The sequence below is a fragment of the Delphinapterus leucas genome, chromosome 6 (genome assembly GCF_059928025.1).
Source record: "Delphinapterus leucas isolate spDelLeu-1000000601 "Yukka" chromosome 6, BTC_Dleu_Yukka2, whole genome shotgun sequence".
Classification (NCBI taxonomy): Eukaryota; Metazoa; Chordata; class Mammalia; order Artiodactyla; family Monodontidae; genus Delphinapterus; species Delphinapterus leucas.
The window spans coordinates 69,452,230-69,474,792 of NC_143134.1; the positions used below are offsets into that span (position 1 = coordinate 69,452,230).

Genomic DNA, 22,563 nt, shown 5'->3' on the forward strand with positions numbered 1-22,563 from the left:
TTAAGTTTGTTCACAAACTTAAATGAGATCAATAAATCCAGTTATAGATGATCAGAAAGCTTTTCCTTTTAGTTTCCTCCCTCAGCTACAATTCTATTTTCATAAATCTAATCAGAGTCAATTTTATTTCTAGTTCTTCATTGCTTGAGCAAGCAGGGGATGGAGGGTTACTTTACTTATTCATTAACTTGAGCGTTTACTGAATGCCTAGTATATAAGATTTTGGGCCCAAAACTATTAATTAAAAAATGATCCTATGGTTTTAATAATTATCTTCACTTTCCTCTATAAATCTTCATAATATGTATATAATGTGTACACATATACACACTCACTTCATCTTATTTTGAAAAGAATGTAAAGTAGGCTTGCTGTTAAAATCTTTAGACTTCTCATATGTGTCTTGTTTCTACTTCATTTTCTTCCTTAAGATAACTGACGATATAGGGCAGCAGGGGGAAAAGGATTTTAGAGAGAAAAAGAGCCCCATAAACATCCTTAATATACAATTAATAAAAGGGAACAAGCTTAAGTGTCATTTTTCTTGAATAAATTTACTAAAATGCAGAATAATAGTGAATCCAGATTTTAAGAAATGTTTTAGTTTGAAATAATTTTATATTTGCAGAAAAGTTGCTAAACTAGTAGAGAGTTCACACATACCCTTTGTTTAGCTTTCTTTAATATTAACAATTTACAAAATTATAGTAATGATCAAAACCAGGAAATTAACATCAGTACAATACTGTTAACTAAATTACTGATCTTTCTGAAATTTCACCAGTTTTTCTCCTAATATTCCTTTTTTGTTCCAGGGATCCAAGATCTCACATTGCATTAAACTGTTGTTTCTTCTTAGTCTCCTTTGGTCTGTGACAGTTCCTCATTCTTTCCTTGGCTTTCTTAAGTACTTTTAATAAGTACTGGTTATTTAGTATAATTTCTCTCACTTTGGGTTTTTCCAGTGTTTTCTCATGACTAGATTGAGGTTGTGCATTTTTTACATATTATTCTTAAACCACAGGATGCTGTTATGTCTCTCTCATTACATCATACCAGAGGATACTGTTGGTATAACTTATTACTAGTGATGTTAACCTTGGTCACTTGGTTAAGGTGGTGTACACCAGGTTTCTCTACTGTAAAGTTACTATTTTTCTTATTGATAAATATCTTTGAGGAGTTACGTTGAGACTCTGTTAATATCTTGCTTCTCGTTAAACTTTTGCCCACTGATTTTAACATCCATTGGTGGGATCTTATATGGAACAATTATTACTGTGGTAATTTTTGCCTAATGGTAATTTTTGTATTTCCTTCATTCCATTTATATTTGTTCATTGGAATAGCTGTCCCTTCTCCATGTATTTATTTATTCAGTTATTTATATCAATATGGACACATGGACCTACTATTCTGTGGGTTATAATTTAGTACCATCATTATTTATTTTATGGCCTAAGTTGTTTTGGCTGTTGGGAATTCCTTCCAGTTGGTTCCCTATGTCCCTTTGACGTATCCCATCCTTTTTTGCTCATTTTCTGTATCATAAGTTAGTTCATATATATTGCCCAGGCCTGGAATTAATCACTCATTCAAGGAGTCCTAGTTTTTTAATTAGAGAATGATATTTAGAAATCAAGATCTGGGCTCTAAGGGTGCTTATTGCTATGGCCACTGTTCCTAGATCCTTTCAGCAAAGACATGTACTTATATACTAACCCATGTATATACACAGACTTATACATAGAAGTATTTCATACTATAAACCATGAGTTCATACTGATACCTCTAATTCCAATGCATTATAATGTTTCATTCTGGCCTTTCCTTTTTCTTTATTTTTAAGTTCTTTCTCAGACAATGAAAAGCCTGGCTCTCATTTTCTACAATATATTCACTTCAATCCTGGTAGAAACAAGAAACAGTTACAGGATTGCCAGTATATACTAACCAGCATACATTATTTGTATGTTCTTTTCCCTTTTACACTATCAATTCAAAATACTGTTTTCCTATAAATTAGGTTCTTCCTGGGCTACTTCAGGGTGGTAATTTCATTTGCAATACAGTTATACTTTGTATTCTGTCCACATCCTGTTTGAGTTTAGTTACAGGGTAGGGTAGTATATGAAACAAAACTATGTTCTAATCATTAAAGCTATACAAAAAGATACACTCCAAGAAGCATCCCTCCCTCCTCATCCTTGCTAACCTATTCCTATTCTTCTCTTTATATACCCTTTCCCATGCTGTCTCTATGTCTGATCTCTCTAGTCTTCGGTTTATCATTCCTGCATATCTTTTGTACCATAAACAGATACACGTTTATTTTCTATGTCTTTCTTACATGAAGGGTAGTGTACCATTGTACCCTTTTGTACCTTGCTTTTTTCATTTAACTGTATATCTTGGAAATCATTCCAATCAGTTCATAGAGCTCTTCCTCATTTTTTAACAGTTACATAATGCTCCATTGTGTGAATATATCATTTATTCAAATGGTGTATGGGCACTGTATTAGTTTCCTATTGCTATGACAGATTATCACAACACAAAATAATTATCTTACAGCTCTGGAAGCTAGAAGTTTGAAATGGGTCTCACTGGAAGAAAGTCAAGCTGTCAGCAGGGCTGCATTCCTTCTGGAGGGTCTAGGGGAGAATCCCTCTCCTTGCCTTTTCCAGTTACTCGAGGCTGTCCGAATTTCTTGGCTCATGTCTCTTTCCTCACTCTTTAAGCCAGAAGTGTAGCATCTTCATCTCTCTCTGACTCTCTTGCCTCTATCTTTCACTTATGAGGACCCTTGCGATTACATTGGGCCCACCTGGATAATCCAGGCTAATCTCCGCATCTCAAATTCCTTAACTAATCATATCTGCATAGTCCCTTTTGCCATGTAATGTAATATATTCATGGGTTCTGGGGATTAGGACATGGACTTCTCTTGGGGGGAGGCATTATTCTGCCTACCACAGGTACTTAGGTTATTTCCAATATTTTGCTGTTACAAATAGTCCTTCAATGAATAACCTTGTGCTTTTACATTTTTGTGCTGTTTGAGGTATACCTTCAGGGTAGAATTCTAGAAGTGGGATTGCTAGGTCAACGGCACGTGCCTTGTAGTTTTGTTAGGTATTGCCACATTTCCCTTCAGAAAGGTTGTACCGATTTGAGAGTGCCTGTTTTCCCAAAGTCTCCCCAGCAGAATATGTACTTGCTTTTTAACTTTTGCCAATCTGATAGGCAAGAAATGGAATCTCAGTCTTGCTTTAATTTGCATTTCTTTAATTATGAGTAAACTTGAACATTTTCTCACATGTTTGAGGGCCATTTATATACCTTGTTTTTGTGAATTGTCTGTTTATTGGGTTTTTGTCCCTTGTCTCAATTTTTAAGAGTTCTTTATCATTGGAGGTATTGATCTCTTGCCTGTGGAATATATTGCAAATATTTTCTTGCAGGTTATCATTTGTCTTTGACTTCGTTTATGATGGTTTTCTTTTTTTGCCATGAAAAAATTAAAAAATTTTTATGTATTCAAATGAACAATCCTTTATTGCCTCTGCATTTTGAGTCTTTATTTTGAAAGCCTTTTCCTGTACTAAAGTTAAAGAGGCAGTCACCCATGTTTCCCTACAGTACTTGTATAGCTTCATTCTTTTTCCTTTGCATTTAGATCCCTCATCCATGTGGAGTTTGTTCCATACATGGTGGGAGATATGATTTTAATTTTATCTTTTCCCAAATGGCTACCTATGACATTTATTAAAAGCTCCATCTTTACCCTCAGTGATTTGAGATGTCACCTTTAATAACCGTCTATATGTACTTAGATCTGTCTCTGAACATGCTGTTCCACTGGCCTACTTGTCTATCCGTGTACCAGTACCACAGTATTGTAATTAAAGGTGCTTTATAATATGTTTTGATGCCTGGTTAAGCTAGTATGCCCTTGTAGTTTATCTTTTCAATGTTATTACATGCTTGCTTTTTCATAGAAACTTTACTGTCAACTTGTCCAACTCTTTAAAACAGTTTGTCAATGTTTAAAATTGGGATTGCATGCTTTTATAAGTTTATTTAGGAAGAACTGTTAAGTAATCCTATCCAAGAACAAGGAATGTTTTTCCATTTGTTTGAGTCTATTTTTATGTCTTCCAGGAGTTTATAAATGAATTACAGACTAAACCAAAGTGGTTTTGGTTAAAAAAGGGAAAAATTTAAGTTAAATTTTAAAATTTCCTGTAAATGATCATACAGATATTCTTACAGTTGGATTCCTTACCTGTTTGGTAAGGGACTATGTTACCAGTGCACATGAGGGAGGGACATTCTTATTCTGAAATGTGTGAGACTGAAGACTAGAAAGAGAGAGAATGGCAGAACCTCCAGGCAGGTTGGGATGGCACAATGGGAAATCTAGAAAGAAAAACTGGGCCCCGGACTGTTGCCTGCTGGATGTAAGGCCAGGCTATGGCTGCTAAGGACTGTGGAATTAATCTTCTTGCTATGAGATGTTCACAGGCATTGGAGAGAGAAATATCTAGGGCCAACCCTGGCTCCATCACTTACTAGTTGTCTAACCTTGGATAAATGACGTAGGCTCTCTGAGCCTCAGCTTCATCACTAAAATGGGGAGAAGGATACCCAAGTACTACTAACTTGTATGGCAAAGGAGATGCTCAATAAATGTTCCCTTATGTCCAATTTTTCTACTTTCCTTTCTCTTATTTACTCATAGTCTCTACTTCATTCTTTCTTGCATCTCTCTCCATTTTTCATTCTTTATCATTTTTTAATCTTTCCCCATCTCTTCAATTCTGTGGTCAGGCATATGCTTTTCTAGTTCTCTTTCTCCTCTGTCTTGCAGTTTGTTTAGCACTTTAAAAAATCAATTCTGGTAATGAGAAAAGGGAACTAATTAGCCTTTTAGCCCCACATACTCTCATAGGCATTCCTGATCCCACTAAGTATGCTCAGCCTTGAGACACTAAGAGACCTTAGCAAGTGTCCCCTCCAGAGCCATGGCAGAACCTAAGTCATTCCGAAAGATCCCTGTGACCTGGTCCAGAGGACATGGATGTACTCCTGTGTGTCCACCTTGGTACAAAAAGGAATCACTTCTTGTTCATTTCTTTTGCACATATGATATTTCAGGGTTTTTATGCTTTTTTCCCCCAGGAAATTTCAGAACAAAAAAGAATCCCAGTTTAAAGTGAGTTCACTAAATACCAATTTAGTTGTGATGTATGTGAAATATTGCAAAGGAAACAGCACAGATTTAGATAGGTACTGAGTAGACATTGTCCTGAAGAACCAGAGTAATTGGGGAGAAACTAGCTTCTCTCTCTTAAGAGCCATTTATTTAAATTTGACCGACTATAATAGCAATTTAAAGTATAATTGCTTCTATTATAATCATCGAATAAAAGTATTTCTTGGGCTTCCCTGGTGGCGCAGTGGTTGAGAGTCCGCCTGCCGATGCAGGGGACACGGGTTCATGCCCCGGTCCGGGAAGATCCTACATGCCGCGGAGCGGCTAGGCCCGTGAGCCATGGCCGCTGAGCCTGCGCATCTGGAGCCTGTGCTTCGCAACGGGAGAGGCCACAACAGTGAGAGGCCCGCGTACCGAAAAAAAAAAAAAAAAAAAAAGTATTTCTTATATCTAATTTTTCTTGTCAAGAGATCTGATACCTATTCTAATACTTAGCATTTACTTTACAACTAATATTGATTTGTATATGACCATATTATCTATAAAAAAATTAAAAAGTGATTTACAATTTGTTGCCCATCTTTATTAATACTTTCTAAGACTTTTGGATCTGATCTAAACCAGAACTCTGAAAACATTCTTTCACACAGAATCACATCATTATTTCATATAAATCAGGTCACCACTTTGTTGGTTATTCTCTGTTCGACACCCCTTACCCTGCCGCCACCTAGATCCATTCTCTGCCCTTGTCTACCCTGCAATGGGGGTCTGACCCTTGGCCTTGCATCTCCCAGACTCCCTTCCCCTCTGGCTTCTGGTTGGACCATGCATTGGGAGGCACCAGCAGGAGCCTGGAGGGTGGGAAGGCAGTGAGTTCTGGAGGTGGTTCTGAAACATAATTTTTACAGCCCTTCCTACACTTAAACTTCTTATTGCTTAAGTTATTCTTCATGTCTTTGATGGACATCTGTTAATTTTCATGTTTGAACTTATAGTAATGTCTATTGTACAGACTGGAAAATAGAACACTAAACTTCTGTACTTGAAAATGACAGCCTTAAAAGCTCATATCAATCACACACACACACACACACACACACACACACACAAGGAGGTACAGTCAACTCCAGCAGCAGCAAATTTTCCTTCCTTTCGAAAATAAAGTTTTTAAATCAAAACATTACTTTAAAACTCTAATCCAATTTTATGATCTCTCTAACTTGGTTTCTGGGGTTTTTAAAGATAAACTCTCCCAATACCCAACTTCTACATTTGTCCAGAAACTTAGGCATTTGCAAAGCAATGCCTCAGAATGTTTCTAGAAAAATATGCTAGAATTACATTAACTTTGCTGCCTAGCATTGTAATTGACATGTTGTCATTTCTGTTTGGTTCTCATTAATGTTTATGTAAAGAATAGAACTCCAAAGAGACTATTCTGATACTGCTTTATTAATTCAATGCTTATTGAACACTGACCACATGCCAGGCCGTGTGCTAGTCAATGAGGATATAAAGATGCAAAGAGAAAGTTGAGTAATTGTATTATGTTCTGAAATGGTTCATATTATTTCACAGAGTGCTTTTCTTGGAAGAAGAAATGGTTGGGTCATTTTCAGGAAAGAAAAATTTTGTGTTCTCTTTGAATCTATTCGGTAAATTAACGATAGTTTTAGGTTTGGGGTTAGGTTCAGCTTGGGTATATTTACTGATGAAAAATTAGAAATGTGTATATTTTAGATTTATTACATTAATGGTAATATATAATTTAGACTTTGAAATTTTGTTATGTATGAGCACATTCACTTGATTTTTAAATCATTGTACATGGCTCAGACACTGAGTTATATAGCATGAAATATTTATTTTCAGTTATGCACCCAAAAAGAAAAATATTATTTTGAAGCCATGTTTGTTTTGAGGAAAAATTGGACATGAAGACTTCAAAGCTTAAAAAAAATTATATTAGAATAGGTGATTATCAGTGTTTTTCCTCTCTTGAAAAATCTTTCTGTGATTATATGTATCTTTATAATATACACAAACAAGTAAACAGGGAGAGCTGCAGTTGTAGACCCCGTACCTTAGCATTAGCAACTGCCAGTCTACCCACAAGGCTTCTGGTAAAAGGTTTTTTGCACATATCATAATAAAAATCAATTCCACCATAAAAGCTGATTGGGAATGTATATTTTAATAGAATATTTTGCTCATGTTTTTAGTATTTAAATATTTGCATATTTAAAACCTTTAGGAACTTGAAAGCAAAGGAAACTCCATTAGGTTAGATTTTTTTTTTAAATGTGTTAAAATTGATATAAGTAACACTCTGTTGGTGTGCCTCTTTAATAAGTATGTCAATTAGAACTTTCATTTGCAATATAACTCATTTTCAAGAACCAGAAACCCAAAATGCACACCTCTGAAAAAAAGGGAAAAAAAATCTGCCCATGTGACAGATAAAAGGGAAGAGACAGGCTTCCAAATTATAATGCAATCACACAGGAGGACAAAAATTTCTTGAAGTTGTGAATAGAGATTATTATACAAAGGAATGTGCCCTGTTCTAAAGATGTTCTTAAATTTACACTTTTCTTTTCACCTTCTCTTATGTTATTTTCTGCTGTATGAGTTCATACTTTTTTTCCCCCTAATGATCACTGCCCTTATTTTCTAAAATTGCTCCATGTTTCTGCGAAGTTATCTACAGAGAGATGGTTAGAACCACTAACCAGGCTTTCAGTGACTTCTGGTTTAGGTAGTTGACTGGGTAGCTTTCTTGCCAATTATTACAGAAACTAATATCATGCCGCAGAGTAACGATCACACAGTCAGGGAAAATTCTTTTTTCAGTTGCATGCTTCTGTAGCTTACATAAGTACGGAAAAAACCTGAAAGAACTTTTTGGCCAACCCACTAATTTAACCTGAATCTTAATACAAGTCTGTCCACTTAATGTGTGTGTGCAGGCACTTAACTACTGTTATTTCTTGAGTACTTCTCATGCAAATTGATAAGAAAGAAGCCCCCCTCCCAACTTTTGTATACAGCAACTATTTGAAGATAATCTTTCACAAAGTTTTCTTTTAGCAAAATCTTTTCACAGCTAGGAAAATCTAAGTGTGATGTTTTGAGTATAATGTTTTGTTGTAATAATAGTTTGCTAATAAAATAATTAGTGAATTAAAACATGTCTGAATCTGTCATTGCTGCAGCCTTGCAGAATGGGCAGAATGGGAGCGCCTCTGCCCCGATCTCTCTACCCACTAAGCAATCACCACCTTCACATAGGTGTCTGTTGCAGCCAGCAACACCTCAGATTGCTGTTTGGAAATAGTTCAACTTTAGGCTCTATCTCAGGCAAAAAGAGAGTTGATGAAAAACAGATGTGTTTAAATTGGTGCTAGAGGGAACTGATGGTGTATTTTGTCTACAGCATCCAATATTTGGCTTTTTCTAAATGAAAAGTTACTTTTAAAAAACGTTTCATGAAAGAGAAGTTACATCGAGAAGTTTCATACAGTTATATTACTTCCAATTCTTTCCCCCTTGTTCTTTATTTCCTTACATCTTGACCATTTGTTTTGCTTTTTTTCTCAGTGACTATGTTGCCTCCTCTACTTTCTGTCTCCTCATCCCACATTGATCAGTAAGTGATAAAGGCTGCATGTTCTTACTTCCCAAGAATTTCAAAAACCTCAGTCACTATATCAAAAAGTCTAGACCATTAAGCCTTTGAAAAGTTCACTTAACCAAGTAAATTATAACTAATGTGTTCACAGTTCCTTAGGAATGTGTTCATATATATGAAACTTGGTGTTAATAATAAAAATAGCAACACTAGTTGGAATACTGAGCTAGGGAGATGGTCATTCTACAGATTTACTAATTGAAGGAGAATGAATCTCTATAAAATATAAGATTCTTTCCTTCCCAAATCATCAGATGTCTAAGTACAGTTATCACAATTCAGTTTTTTTTTATGGTCATTTCCATGAAGGCACAGGTTTGTATTTGATTAGGCTTTTTGTTATTACCAATCATATAAATCTTTAAAACAGAAATATATTATCTTTGGAAACTACCTAGGAAGAACTAGTTTTACTTTAAATCAACAAATGGTTAAATATTATTAGAAGGAAATTACTTGATTCCTTGAGTTTGCTGGTCTTTATTATCAGCTTATTAAAGCAATAAAAACCTGAATATAAACTACAAACTAGTAACAGAATATCTGGAACCAAAAGAAAATAATAGATAAGAAAAAAAAGAAAATTGTTAGTTCTGTTAATCTACAGTTCCCTTTGAGAAAGCACATATTATCTGTTGCTAAGTAAAAAAGATTAATGTTGAAAGACCATATTAAATTATAGAAGAAACTGCTTTGAGGGGTATGGTTATGAAAAAACAGTTATACCTATTTACACATGCCTTAGTGAGATTTTTACAGCAACATTATTTAACTGCTAGAGCCAATTTTTAAAAAATCTATACCTTTCACAGTAACTATGCTAACAATCAACAGGAGGTATAAGGTATACACAGAAGCCTTAAAATTTGTTTCATATTATTATGAGATGTTCATTGTTCAAACCAGCTATTTCTTATTACTGAGTAGATGATAGGAGAAAAATAAAGAATACTATTCATCACCCCCTGCCCCAACTTCCACCAATCAAGAGAGAAGTGAAAATGGCAGGATGAAGTCTCTTTACTATAACATTGCAAATTATTTTACTTTTTAAAATTAATTATTTTATTTTATTTATTTTTGGCTGCATTGGGTCTTCGTTGCTGCACGCGGGCTTTTCTCTAGTTACGGTGAGCGGGGGCTACTCTTCATTGTGGTGCACAGGCTTATCGCTGTGGCTTCTCTTGTTGTGGAGCATGGGCTCTAGGCACATGGGCTTCAGTAGTTGTGGCACGCGGGCTCAGTAGTTGTGGCTCGTGGACCCTAGAGCGCAGGCTCAGTAGTTGTGGCGCTTGGGCTTAGTTGCTCTGTGGCATGTGGGATCTTCCCAGACCAGGGCTTGAACCCGTGTCTCCTGCATTGGCAGGCAGATTCTTAACCACTGAGCCACCAGGGAAGCCCGCAAATTATTTTTTAAATCCATGAATTATTTTAATAAAGAAACATGTCGATAAAACTAATAGCTAATTTTTACTGAGTGCTTACTAAATGCCAGCCACTATTCTGAGCATTTTATGTATTCTCTTATTTTATTTCATGATAACCTAATAAGGAGATCAATTATTATTCCCATTTTATAGCTGAGGAAACTGAAGCCCAGAGAGGTTAAGTAGCTTGCCTGAAGTCACACAGTCAGTATATAGTGTATATAGTAAGATTCAAACCAGGGAGTCTGACTACAGCATTTGCACTTTTACATAACAATACTTGTCTCTTTCTGCTTCAAGTAGTTTTTCGCAAAACATATACAAAAGCCCAGGGTAATTACCTAATATGAGAAGGTGAGTTAACCTTAAACAGTTTGGCTTATGAATATCTATGTAGTAATTGCACAGTAATGATACAGGAAGTGTGAGCAGGAGTTTTAAGATAAAATTTAGCATAAGCCGTGGAAATAAGAAATACACTCTCCTGGGGCTTATTGTCAATGAAAATTAATTTATATGAGCATATCAACCCTAAGCAATTAATCTGAATTATGATATCATCTTTATTGTAAGCATCTATAACAACTTGGCAAGTGTCACTTAATTTATTCTAAGAATTCCTCTCTGGAGCAGTCCTGAGGAAAGCAGATTATATAACAGTTATTGCCATGTCTAAAACAGAAATGGGAAAAAACCAAAGGCAAGGAAAAATCAGGAGATTTATTCCACAGTGTTCAGCCTGCTTAAGTCTCATTTTGATTAAACCCCAGTTCCCCAGCATTGTTGTTCTAAGAGATTTGCTGCCTTTCCCCCTCTGGATATCATAGTACCAATGTCATAAATCTAAGAAATGAGTTCAGTGCTGTCCAGGCCAGGCCAACTTCTCACCTCTGAGCATCCTTGCAGCTAAGGAGGTTGGCCTAGGACTGCCCACTTGAGGAGAACATGCCCACACCCTTCAGCATGTTAGCAGTGGGTAAGGGGGAGGTGTATCCAAATTACCTGTGAGGCTTTCCAACCAACCCTTCTTTCCCCAAATTTTATACTGAACCTAGTAAGTCACCAGCTTCAGGGTGTCTTGGCTAGCTAAAAGATTGAGGACAGCTGAGAAGGACAAAGCACAAAAATCAATGCACATACCAGAACACCTATGCGGCTGCCTGCTTTGTTGCATGGTTCGACAGCTTAGGGCCAACCTTACTCTTGCTTCAAGGCCACAGACCCTGCCTTTGACTCTGGAGGACAATCTCAGAAATGTGTGCCACTGATCACAGGATGATGCACAGAAGGCAGAGCTCAATCAACACCAGCTTCTCACTGCTTCTGACCAAAGCTCTAAGAACTGGTCAATGCGACATCACCTTTGTGCCCAACAGCACATCTTTTGTTTCCTACATGTGACAAACTACTTCTGTGGAATTTTCTAATAGAAAACTAAAGTATACTACCCTCATGAGAAATACTATGATAATCTAGATAAAATTAGTATTGCAGTAGGTTATGACTTCCTTCTTTTATCTTAACCTTTCCCCCCAGACAATGTTTTAAGACATCTTGGCTATTTTCTTTTCTACACTGAGTAAACAAATGTCATCAATTGCGATTGCTTCAAAGAAAGTAATCTTATTTTGATTTAGCACAAATCAAAATCATATTGCTTCATCCAGAGTTTACGCAAATCAACGATTTTAGATAAAGTTAATGATGCTTTACGCACACACAAACATTTAACCATCTGAGACAAATTTAAGGTCTTTTGTGGCCAACATCAGCTCAGCAAATTATTTTTCTGGCTATTAGGATATGCTATATATCCTTCAATTGCTGTTCCTAGAAAATCTTGCTACTTTGGTATTTAGGGTAGAGAGACTTAGTAGTGTAAAAGAACAAATGTCCCTTTGTTACAATTTTTCTGACAGTTGAGCATTACGTTAGTCAATAGATTTTTTAAGTCATTTTATATTTGGAAGACATTTAAAAATTCCTCCCTGAAAATATTCCCACTTAACATGAGATGTGGAAGGCAGCAGAGATGTAGATCTGACTGGCTATCATCATCCTTTGTTTCCTACACCCTGGGCTGCCTTTTTACAAATATTATCTCTAAGTCTCACAATAACCTTGCAAGGGAGGTATTACTGGTTGCATTTTATAGGTTGAGGAAACTGCGGTGTAGAGTTCCATGCTTGAGATCAGATAACTAGTAACCAAAGGAGGCTGATAATCTGGTCTCTCTGGCTCCAGAGCCACAGACCCCAACTTGATTTGGTGAATCATGTAATGCCACAGAGAATAAACATTGTAGAGTAAAGGTGAGAATGATGTAATAGTATTCACATTGTGCCCTTGGACCCTGTGGGGATACAGCCCAGGCAAGAAGGGTCTCCAGGCTCCACAGCCTGCTTCTTTGACCCTCTCTGCCTGACACCACTCTGTTTGGCCTCTCCTGTGATTTTCAGATTCTGAAATTGGTCCAACATCAGGCTGCCTTAATTCTGTCCACATGTTCAGGTCTACCCCTGGCAATCCATGGTTTTACAGGATAATTTTACTTGGAGAAAGGCAAGCAAAATATAAACAAGGACTTAACTACGTACGAGTGGGCAACTGCTGGGATTCTAAACAGAAACACCCCCCTAGCCCGAGTCGAATGAAGGCAGGCACCAGGATTTCAGAACCTTCTAGACAGCTTGCATTGGGTCCCCTGATTCCACTGGGTTTTGACAATGAATATCTGACCCAAAAGATTCCTTCTTAGTGCTACTGGCCACACTACAACAGCTTTCCTGGTTGTTTACATTTCAGACCCCTGAAAACTTCACCCTTGCCCCTTTCTCCTCCTTGATATTTCTCCTTGGCATTTCAGTTTTCCAGATGTACATTCTGGCTGGGAGTTCCCATGGGCTCAGTCCCTCAGGGAAAGTCAGTCCTATTTACTGTGAAGCTAGTTTCTCCACTTCATCTTCATAATGGCTTTGGATCACCTAGGAGAACACCATCTTATCCTGGAGTATGTGCCAGGATCTCTTCGCTCCAAGAGCCAGAAGCAAACTCCCATCACCTTCTGTTTTCTCCCTGGGCTCACCTCGAGTCACCCACTAATTTTCTATCTTTTTCAGAGAGTTTCCAGAGAGCAGCTCAAAGCAGAGATGATGGGCACATCTAGGACTAAGCAATCAGAGTTCTCCTCGATCAGTTTACCCTCTCTGCGCCCACCTCTCCGGGTTCTCTTTGATGACTCATGACTCAGGTGTTTTCAGAGGAAATTGAAAGTCTTCCTGAAGTCTTTTTTTTTTTTTTTTTTTTTTTGCGAAGCACAGGCTCCGGACGCACGGGCTCAGCGGCTATGGCTCATGGGCCAAGCCACTCCGCAGCATGTGGGATCTTCCCAGACCGGGGCACGAACCCATGTCCCTTGCATCGGCAGGCAGACTCTCAACCACTGCGCCACCAGGGAAGCCCTTCCTGAAGTCTTTTGATCACCCCCTCAAAGCACATGTCATTTTACACAGAATGAGGAAGAAAACTATCCCACTGACAGCTAGGAGCTGACCTGGCACTATCAGCTAGTCCATGGTGTTCTCCTGTGGAACATTAGTTTCACAGATCACCACCATCAGGCAAGACCACTCTGTAATTATGTCAGGAAACAGACAAAGATATGAACATTGTCCAAACTGCAGAATGGCCAAGTATGCCCCCACCCTGACTAATATGAGTGCTACTGCATCTTTACTATTTACCACTTAGATCTGCTTGGTTCCTTTCACCTTCTCGATAAGAAGACTTAAGATCTCCAATCATGGAATTACTCCCACTTCCTGGTAGCACCCCATCCAAATGATCTTTGAACCTCCCCCAAATCACTTGACATAAGTCCAGATGGTATAAATCGTTTTCTAATACCTTCTCACTGAGACTCCCCACAGTTCCCCATAGTGTGTCTTCTTTACTGCAATAAGTCCATGAATCCTACTTTTTTTGACTATAGGTATGTTCCTGGTATTCTTTAGCTGGAGGACATTGATATCACTATGATAATGTGATAAATGTCTACTGTTTATTTAGCACTTACTTTGTGCCAAGGTCTGTTCTAAGGTTTTTGTATATATTAATACCTGTAATCCTTGTTACACATCATGAAATGGGCATGATAATTAGTGCCATCTTGTTGATGAGGAAACTGAAGCACGGGGAGTTTGAATACGTGGTAGTCCTGTTTCCCTGAAGCAGGATATTCCCTCATGAGTTTGGGCAGTCTTTAAACTACAGAACAGGCCAAGAAAACACTTCATTTCTCTATGATCTCTAGGACCGAGGTGGCTGAAGGCTAGGCTAGTTCCCTAGGGCTGTTCCAAATGGGGAGAAGATCCTTTCCACTTGCCCATCTTAAGCCAAAACCTCAAGGGCCAAGGGGAAAGAGTAGAAGCGTGAGCTCATTTCTGAAGAACTTTTATTTTCTTCACTGCAAAACATGATCTCCTGCCAAGAACAATGATTTGATATATATAGGTTTTAATGTATATTCTCCATGATATTCTCCATATAGCCTATGATATTTGAACACTTAACTATGTGACAGGCATAGTTTCAGATGTTTACTAGTCAACATAATTAATATCTCAGTCCTCATCACACTCAATTTCTCAGCAACTCTTGACACAATTGACCATTGATCACTCCCTCCTTGAAACACATTCTTCAGTTCCTTTCTGGGAAAACACACCTCTTAGTTCTCTTCCTACTTCCCTGACCACACCAGCTCAGTCCCCTTTGCCTCCTCTTCTCCCTGACTCCTGCATATTTCTGGAGTGGCCCTGGCTCAGATCACACTTGTCTTCTCTTCTCCATCTATACTCACTTCCTAGGGGAGCTCATCTAGTCTCATAATTTCAAATACCACGTATATAACTGATGACTTCAAATTTCTATTGCTAGCCGAGACTTTGGCTGTAACTACAGACTGCTGACTTGACATATCCATCTGGATATCCACAAACATCTCAAACTAACATATGCAAACCACAATTCCTCATTCTCACCCATTCTGACCCCATTCTTATCCATCAAATCTGCTCATCATCCTGCAGGCTTCTCCATCTCCATAAGTGGCACCACCATGCTGTGGTCAGGCTACAAACCTGGGATCGCCTCTTACTCTTCCCTTTTTCTCACATCCCTTTATCAAGTCCATCAGAAAATGATTTTCAGCTCTAGATTCTAAACATATCCAGAATCCAACCACTTACCACCTTCACTGCTGTCACTCTACTCCAAACCCCCCTTTTGCTTGGATTAGTGCTACAGCCTCCCAGCTGCTTTTGCAGTTTTTACACTTGCTCCCCTACAACTTCTTATTTTCTTGAAGTATATCATAGACACAGGGAAGTGCACAAATCTTGTGTGCAGAGCTCAGTGAATTTCTACATACGTTTATACCCATATAATTACCATCCAGATCAATATATAGAATATTTCCAGCCCAGGAAGCTTCCTCCTGCCTCTTCCACTGCTAAAAGCAACCACTATCCAGACCTCTGCCTCCAAAAATTAGTTTTGCCTTTTTAATGCTTCATATATATGGGATCATACAGTATGTACTCTTTTTCATTTTTTTTTAAATTCATGTCTGTAAGATTTATCCACATTGTTAGTTGTAGCAGTAATTCATTCTTTTTCCATGCTTTGTAGTATTGCATTATATGAATATACCATAATTTATGTATCCATCCTACTGTTGATGGATATTTAGATTGATTCCAGTTTGGGTCTATTATGAATATTGCTGCTATGAGTGGTAAACGTATGTGCTCATGTCTCTTGGGTACATCATATTCTTCAAAGTCAGACTGATCCGTTAAAATGTCATATCACACAGCTTCTTGCTCAAAGCCCTCCAGCAGCTTCCCATCTTCCTCACAGTTTTTACTGAAGTTCCAGCAAAGGCCTACAAGACTTGTTCTCAAATATGGTCCACTTTTTAAAAGCATCAACACTGGAGCTTGTTAGAAATACAGAACCATGTGTCCCTCCCTGTCCTACTGAATCAGAATCTGCTTTTAATATATCCCCCAGGTGATTCACATGCATGTCTGAGAAGCACTGCCCTTGGTGATCTAGCCCTTTGCCATCACCTCTCTGACCTCATCATCTACCACTTTCCCCCTTGCTCATTCCTCTGTGGCTACACCAGTTACTTTGCTGTTCCTTAGATACCCCAGACATGCTCATCATTGAGAGGTTGTGTGAGCAGGACCTGGTCAGCAGTTTCTTCTCCTGACCCAGTTGTCGGCTTACCATGTGACCTTAATTTCACAGTATGGTAGCTAACTTCTTTTTACCCATAAAGAATGAACCCAGAGTATAATTATAGGTGAAGGACATGGGAAGACTAAGATTAAGCAGTGGTGATGGGGGAAAGGGAAGAAACAGATGTCAGGAAAAAAAATACATATATATGGGGATATATGTATATGTATAGCTGATTCACTTTGTTATAAAGCAGAAAGTAACACACTATTGTAAAGCAATTATACTCCAATAAAGACGTTAAAAAAAGGCCAAAAAATACATATATAGCCATGTATGTATATATACATATATATATATATATATATATATATATATATATATATATATATATATATTAGGCTGAAGGATTTTTCCACATCAGAATATATAGCTGCATAGGAATAATGATGATGATGATAAGAAGAACAGAAAAAACAACTAGTTTTTATTAAGTATTGACTCAGCCTGAAAGTGGAATTGCTAGATCAAGGGGTAGGTGCATTTAAAATAGATGTTTCCAAATTCAACCATATGGTTGTATTATTTCTACATGCTATTCTCCTTAATAATGTAGTCCTCAAGACAACCCCATGAGGTAGTTATTATTATTTTCTGTATTTTACAGATGAAGAAACTGAGGTACAGAGAGATTAAGTGACTTGCCCAAGGACACAGTGTTAATAAGTGGTGGAATCAGACTCAAATGCAGGCAGTCTGATTGCAAGGCCCACACTCTTAACCCCTTCACTGTGCCTCTCTCGTGTAACCATCACTACCATCCAACTCTAAGAATATTTTCATCCTTCCCAACTGAAACTCTGTATGCGTCAAACACTAACTCTCCACTCCCCTCTCTCCCCAACCCCTGGCATGCATCATTCTACTTTCTGTCTCTATGAATTTGACTCCTATAGGTACCTCATATTAGTAGAATTATGTAATATTTGTTATTTCATGATCTGCTTATTTCAACTGGCACAATGTCCTTGAGTTTCTTCCATGTTGGAGCATGTGTTAGAATTTTCTTCCTTTTTAAAGCTGAATAATATTCCATGTATATGTCACATTTTGTTTATTCGTTCACCTGTTGGTGGCCATTTGAGTTGCTTCTACTTTTTGGGTATTGGGAATAATACTGCAGTGAACATGAGTGTGTAAGTGTCTACTCGAGTCCCTGCTTCCATTGCTTTTGGGTATACACCCAGAAGTGGAATTACTGGATCATATGGTAATTCTGTAATTTTTTTTAAGGAATTGCCATGTCATTTTCCATAGCAGCTGCATCACTGTACATTCCCACCAACAACGTACAAGTATGTACAGTATGTGAATTTTTTTATTTTTCGTGTATAAAATCTGTTAATCTTTTCCTTCATGTTTCCTGTTTTCCTTGGAAAGCTCTTTGACTTCCTAAGGTTATACAAGCAGTCTCCAAATTTTCCTTATAATATATTTATCACTTCATTTGGTATATTCAGGGCTTTGATTCACCTGGAATTAATTTTCTATTTGATTTAAGATAGGGAGTACTAACTGTCTTCTTCCAGACTGAAGAGTCAGTGATGCAAGTGTCATTCCTGATAGTTCGTGCCTTTCCCTTTCTACCACTCTGACTTTCCTGTGGCTCCCCCGCTCCCCAACCCAGGGCCAATACTGAGCCACTATTGTTTTTAATACTTCCTATCTTCGCTTGCTTATCAATGTTATCAAATTAGGCTTACTTTTATCGCAAGAAAGTGAGTGTGAATAAACAGCCCATAATAAAAAATGCACCTCTTTCTTATGAAAATAAAACATTCAGGAGGATTATAAAAGAAAATCTTATGGCTGTTATCATTTGCCTTATATATTGAGGTGCCCCTATGTTGGGTACATATATATTTACAACTGTTATAACTTCTTGGATTGATCCCTTGATCATTATGTAGTGTCTTTCTTTGTCTCTTGTAACAGCCTTTATTTTAAAGTCTGTTTTGTCTGATATGAGTATTACGTCTCCAGCTTTCTTTTGATTTCCATTTGCATGGAATACCTTTATCCATCCTCTCACTTTCAGTCTGTATGTGTCCCTAGATCTGAAGTGGGTCTCTTGTAGACAGCATGTGTACCAGTCTTGTTTTTGTATCCATCCAGCCAGTCTGTGTCTTTTGGTTGGAGCATTTAATCCATTTACATTTAAAGTAATTATTGATATGTATGTTCTTATTGTCATCTTTTTAATTGTTTTGGATTTGTTTTTGTAGGTCTTTTTTCTTCCCTTCCTCTTTGTTCCCTTCTCTTGTGATTTGATGACTATCTTTAGTGTTGTGTTTCAGTTGCTTTTTCTTTTTTGTTGTGTATCTATTGTAGATTTTTGGTTTGTGGTTACCATGAGGTTTTGATATAGCAGTCTATATATATACAAGGTTGTTTTAAGTTGCTGTTCTTTTAATATCAAATGCATTTCCAAAATCTTGCATTTGTGCTCTCCTCTTCTCACGATTGCTCCTATTGATATCATATTTGTGTGTGGATGACTTCCTACCTTTACTGTATGTTTGTCTTTACTGGTGAGCTTTCCCATTCATAAGTTTCTTGTTTTCTATTTGTGGCCTTTTCTTTTTTGCCTTGAGAAATTCCTTTAGCATTTGTTGTAAATCTGGTTTGGTGGTGCTGAATTCTCTTAGCTTTTGCTTGTCTATAAAGGTTTTGATTTCTCATTCAAATCTGAATGAGACCCTTGCTGGGTAGAGTATTCTTCATTGTACATTTTTCCCTTTCATCACCTTAAATATATTGTTCCACTCCCTTCTGGCCTATAGAGTTTCTGCTGAAAAATCAGCTGATAACCTTATGGGGATTTCCTTGTATGTTATTTGTTGCTTTTCCCTTGTGGCTTTTAATATTTTCTCTTTGTCTTTAATTTTTTTCAATTTGATTAATATGTGTCTCAGAAATATAGATCATGGAACAGTATAGAAAGCCCAGAAATAAACCCATGCACCTATGGTCAATTAATCTACAACAAAGGAGTCAAGAATATACAATGGAGAAAAGACAGTCTCTTCAATAAGTAGTGCTGAGAAAACTAGACAGCTACATGTAAAAAGAATGAAATTAGAACATTCTCTAACACCATACACAAAAATAAACTCAAAATGGATTGAAGACCTAAACGTAAGACTGGATACTATAAAACTAAACGTAAGACTGGATACTATAAAACTCTTACAGGAAAATATAGGCAGAACATTCTTTGACATAAATTATGGAAATATCTTTTTTGATCCACTTCCTAGAGTAATGAAAATAAAAACAAAAATAAACAAATGGGACCTAATTAAACTTAAAAGCTTTTGCACAGCAATGGAAACCGTAAACAAAATGAAAAGACAACCTACAGAATGGGAGAAAATACTTGCAAATGATGTGACTGACAAGGGATTAATCTCCAAAATATACAAACAGCTCATTCAGCTCAATATCAAAATAACAACTCAGTCAAAAAATGGGCAGGTCTAAAGAGGCATTTCTCCAAAGAAGACATACAGATGGCCAAAAAGCACATGAAAAGATTCACTACATCGCTAATTATTAGAGAAATGCAAATCAGAACTACAGAATGGCCATCATTAAAAAGTCTACAAACAATAAATGCTAGAGAGGGTGTGGAGAAAAGGGAACCCTCTTGCACTGTTGGTCGGAATGTAAATTGGTACAGCCACTATGGAGAACAGTATGGAGGTTCCTTAAAAAACTAAAAATAGAGGTACCATATTATCCAGCAATCCCACTCCTGGGCATATATTCAAAAAAGATACATGCACTTCAATATTCATTGTAGCACTATTTACAATAGTCAAGACATTGAAGTGACCTAAAATGTCCCTCAACAGAGGAATGGATAAAGAAGATGTGGTACATATATACAATGGAATATTATTCAGCCATAAAGAAGAATGAAATAATGCCATTAACAGCAACATGGATGGACCTAGAGAAGTAAGTCAGACAGAAAAAGATAAATATCATATGATATTTGTCCATTTGTATGTGAAATCTAAAAAAATGATACAAACGAACTCATTTACAAAACAGAAACAGACCCACAAACTTAGAAAACAAACTTATAGTTACCAAAGGGGAAAGGTGGTGAGGAGGGATAAATTAGAAGTTTGGGATTAACATATATACACTACTATATATAAAATAGATAATCAACAAGGACCTGTTGTATAGCACAGGGAAGTCAACTCAATATTCTGTAATAACCTAAATGGGAAAAGAATCTGAAAAAACATATATATATGACACTGAATCATTTTGCTGTACATCTGAAACTAACACAACACTGTAAATCAATTATACTCCAAAATAAAATAAAAATTTTAAAAAGCCACTAAAAAAAATTTATGTTTACAAAAAGCCTGTGTGAAAACGTTTATAGCACAAAAAACCTTATGACATAAAACTCTAATTACATTTATGTTTATTTCTCAGTTTGACTTCTCTCTCCCTATCTGTGGCTATTTAGTTTAGGTTTTTATTTAGCATTGTATTTGAAAAGAAATGAGTGTCACTACAGGGATTAAACAGCAGCAAATCTAAGACTTATTGGTCTTGACTGGGTCAGGCTCACCTTTCTGCAGAACTCTGAGATCCATACAAATCAGAACAGGACAACATGTAAAAATAACATGTTTTTCCATTTCAGGAATTAATGATTATTTTCTTATAATAGTGAGATGATATTTTATTTTTAAATTCATGTGAACATGAATTATCAGAAGTATCTTTTCCCAGAAACGGATAACTAAATAATGAATTCTTTCCACAATCTACTTTTGTTTTCATATTGCAATCAGGTTTAAATAAATTTCTAATTTAAAGGCTTGCCTAAAATTAATTAGAATTGGAAATGACTTGCCCCACAAATTCTTCCCATTAACAATTATTATATCACTAGGTTAACCTTCCAGTGTTAACTAGATTCTGATTTTAGCTGCTGTATAAATGTATTTTCCTCTAAATAAAAGAATCTCTAGATTAACAGCCATCTAAGCTGAGCTCCCAAAATAGCTTGCAAAACTGGTGATGAGCCGACATTTGAGCAATGTTTTCAAGTAAGATGGATCGGCTCAACCCACCCTTTTAACCAAAAATTTGCTGTGGTATATATTGCACCTCTTTAGGGCAAATAAGGTCTAATACCCAGAGAGGGTGATATGAGTATTAGGGATAGGAATGCTTGAAGAGAAAATAGAAACATTTACAGAGAAAAAAACAATATCCTCCCCGCCTCCTGACATTGCAAGGAAAATTTTGGTGGTGTATTTTAGTATGAAAATAGAAAATGTATGGAATATAAAGCTTAAAACTAATTATTTATGAAAAGGACTACGTATATAATGCTAAAAAGTTTTTTCTTCCCTCTTTGATAAATATAAAGATGGAATATATTATTATAAAATGATTTATAAAGTCTTTGCATCTGAATAGAGTTATTCCTTACCAAGTGGCTCAGATGTTTCTGAACAGTTCTTGAGAGCGGAACATGAAAAACCTCACTAAGACAGGAATAATTGTGTGGTCAGGCAGCTATATCACCACAAAGCATCATCATTTTTGTTAATGATTTAAAATAAACGCATGCTGTTACTTACTGATGCTGAAAGGCTACTCTGTCCCACTTCTATTTTTTAAACATCTTTATTGAGTAATTCACATACTCTAAAACTGTAGGGGTACACATTGTGTGGGTACAATTCAATGATTTTTAGTATTTTTATAGAGTTGTACAACCATCACCATAATCCAGTTTTAGAACATTTCCATCATCCCCAAAAGTTCACTTGTGCTCAAGTATAGTAAATCTTTGATCCCAACTCCAGACCCAGGAAATCATTAATCTACTTTTTGTCTCCATAGATTTGCCTTTTCTGGACATTTCACAG

General features: G+C 36.7%; 1 protein-coding gene across 8 annotated transcripts in view; it reads left to right on the top strand.

The window, feature by feature from the left end:
• PLGRKT (plasminogen receptor with a C-terminal lysine) overlaps positions 1-22,563 on the top strand; it is a 57,872-nt gene that overhangs the window by 13,367 nt on the left and 21,942 nt on the right. The window contains exon 4 of one of the 8 annotated variants that reach the window (XM_089912541.1): positions 13,145-13,261. The exons of 6 other annotated variants lie outside the window; for them this stretch is intronic. In XM_089912541.1, coding sequence (XP_089768667.1) covers positions 13,145-13,261 — 117 coding nt within the window. Of the gene's footprint in view, positions 1-13,144; positions 13,262-13,317; positions 20,612-22,563 lie in introns of those variants that run through there. One more of the 8 variants, XM_089912540.1, reaches the window with a different exon arrangement.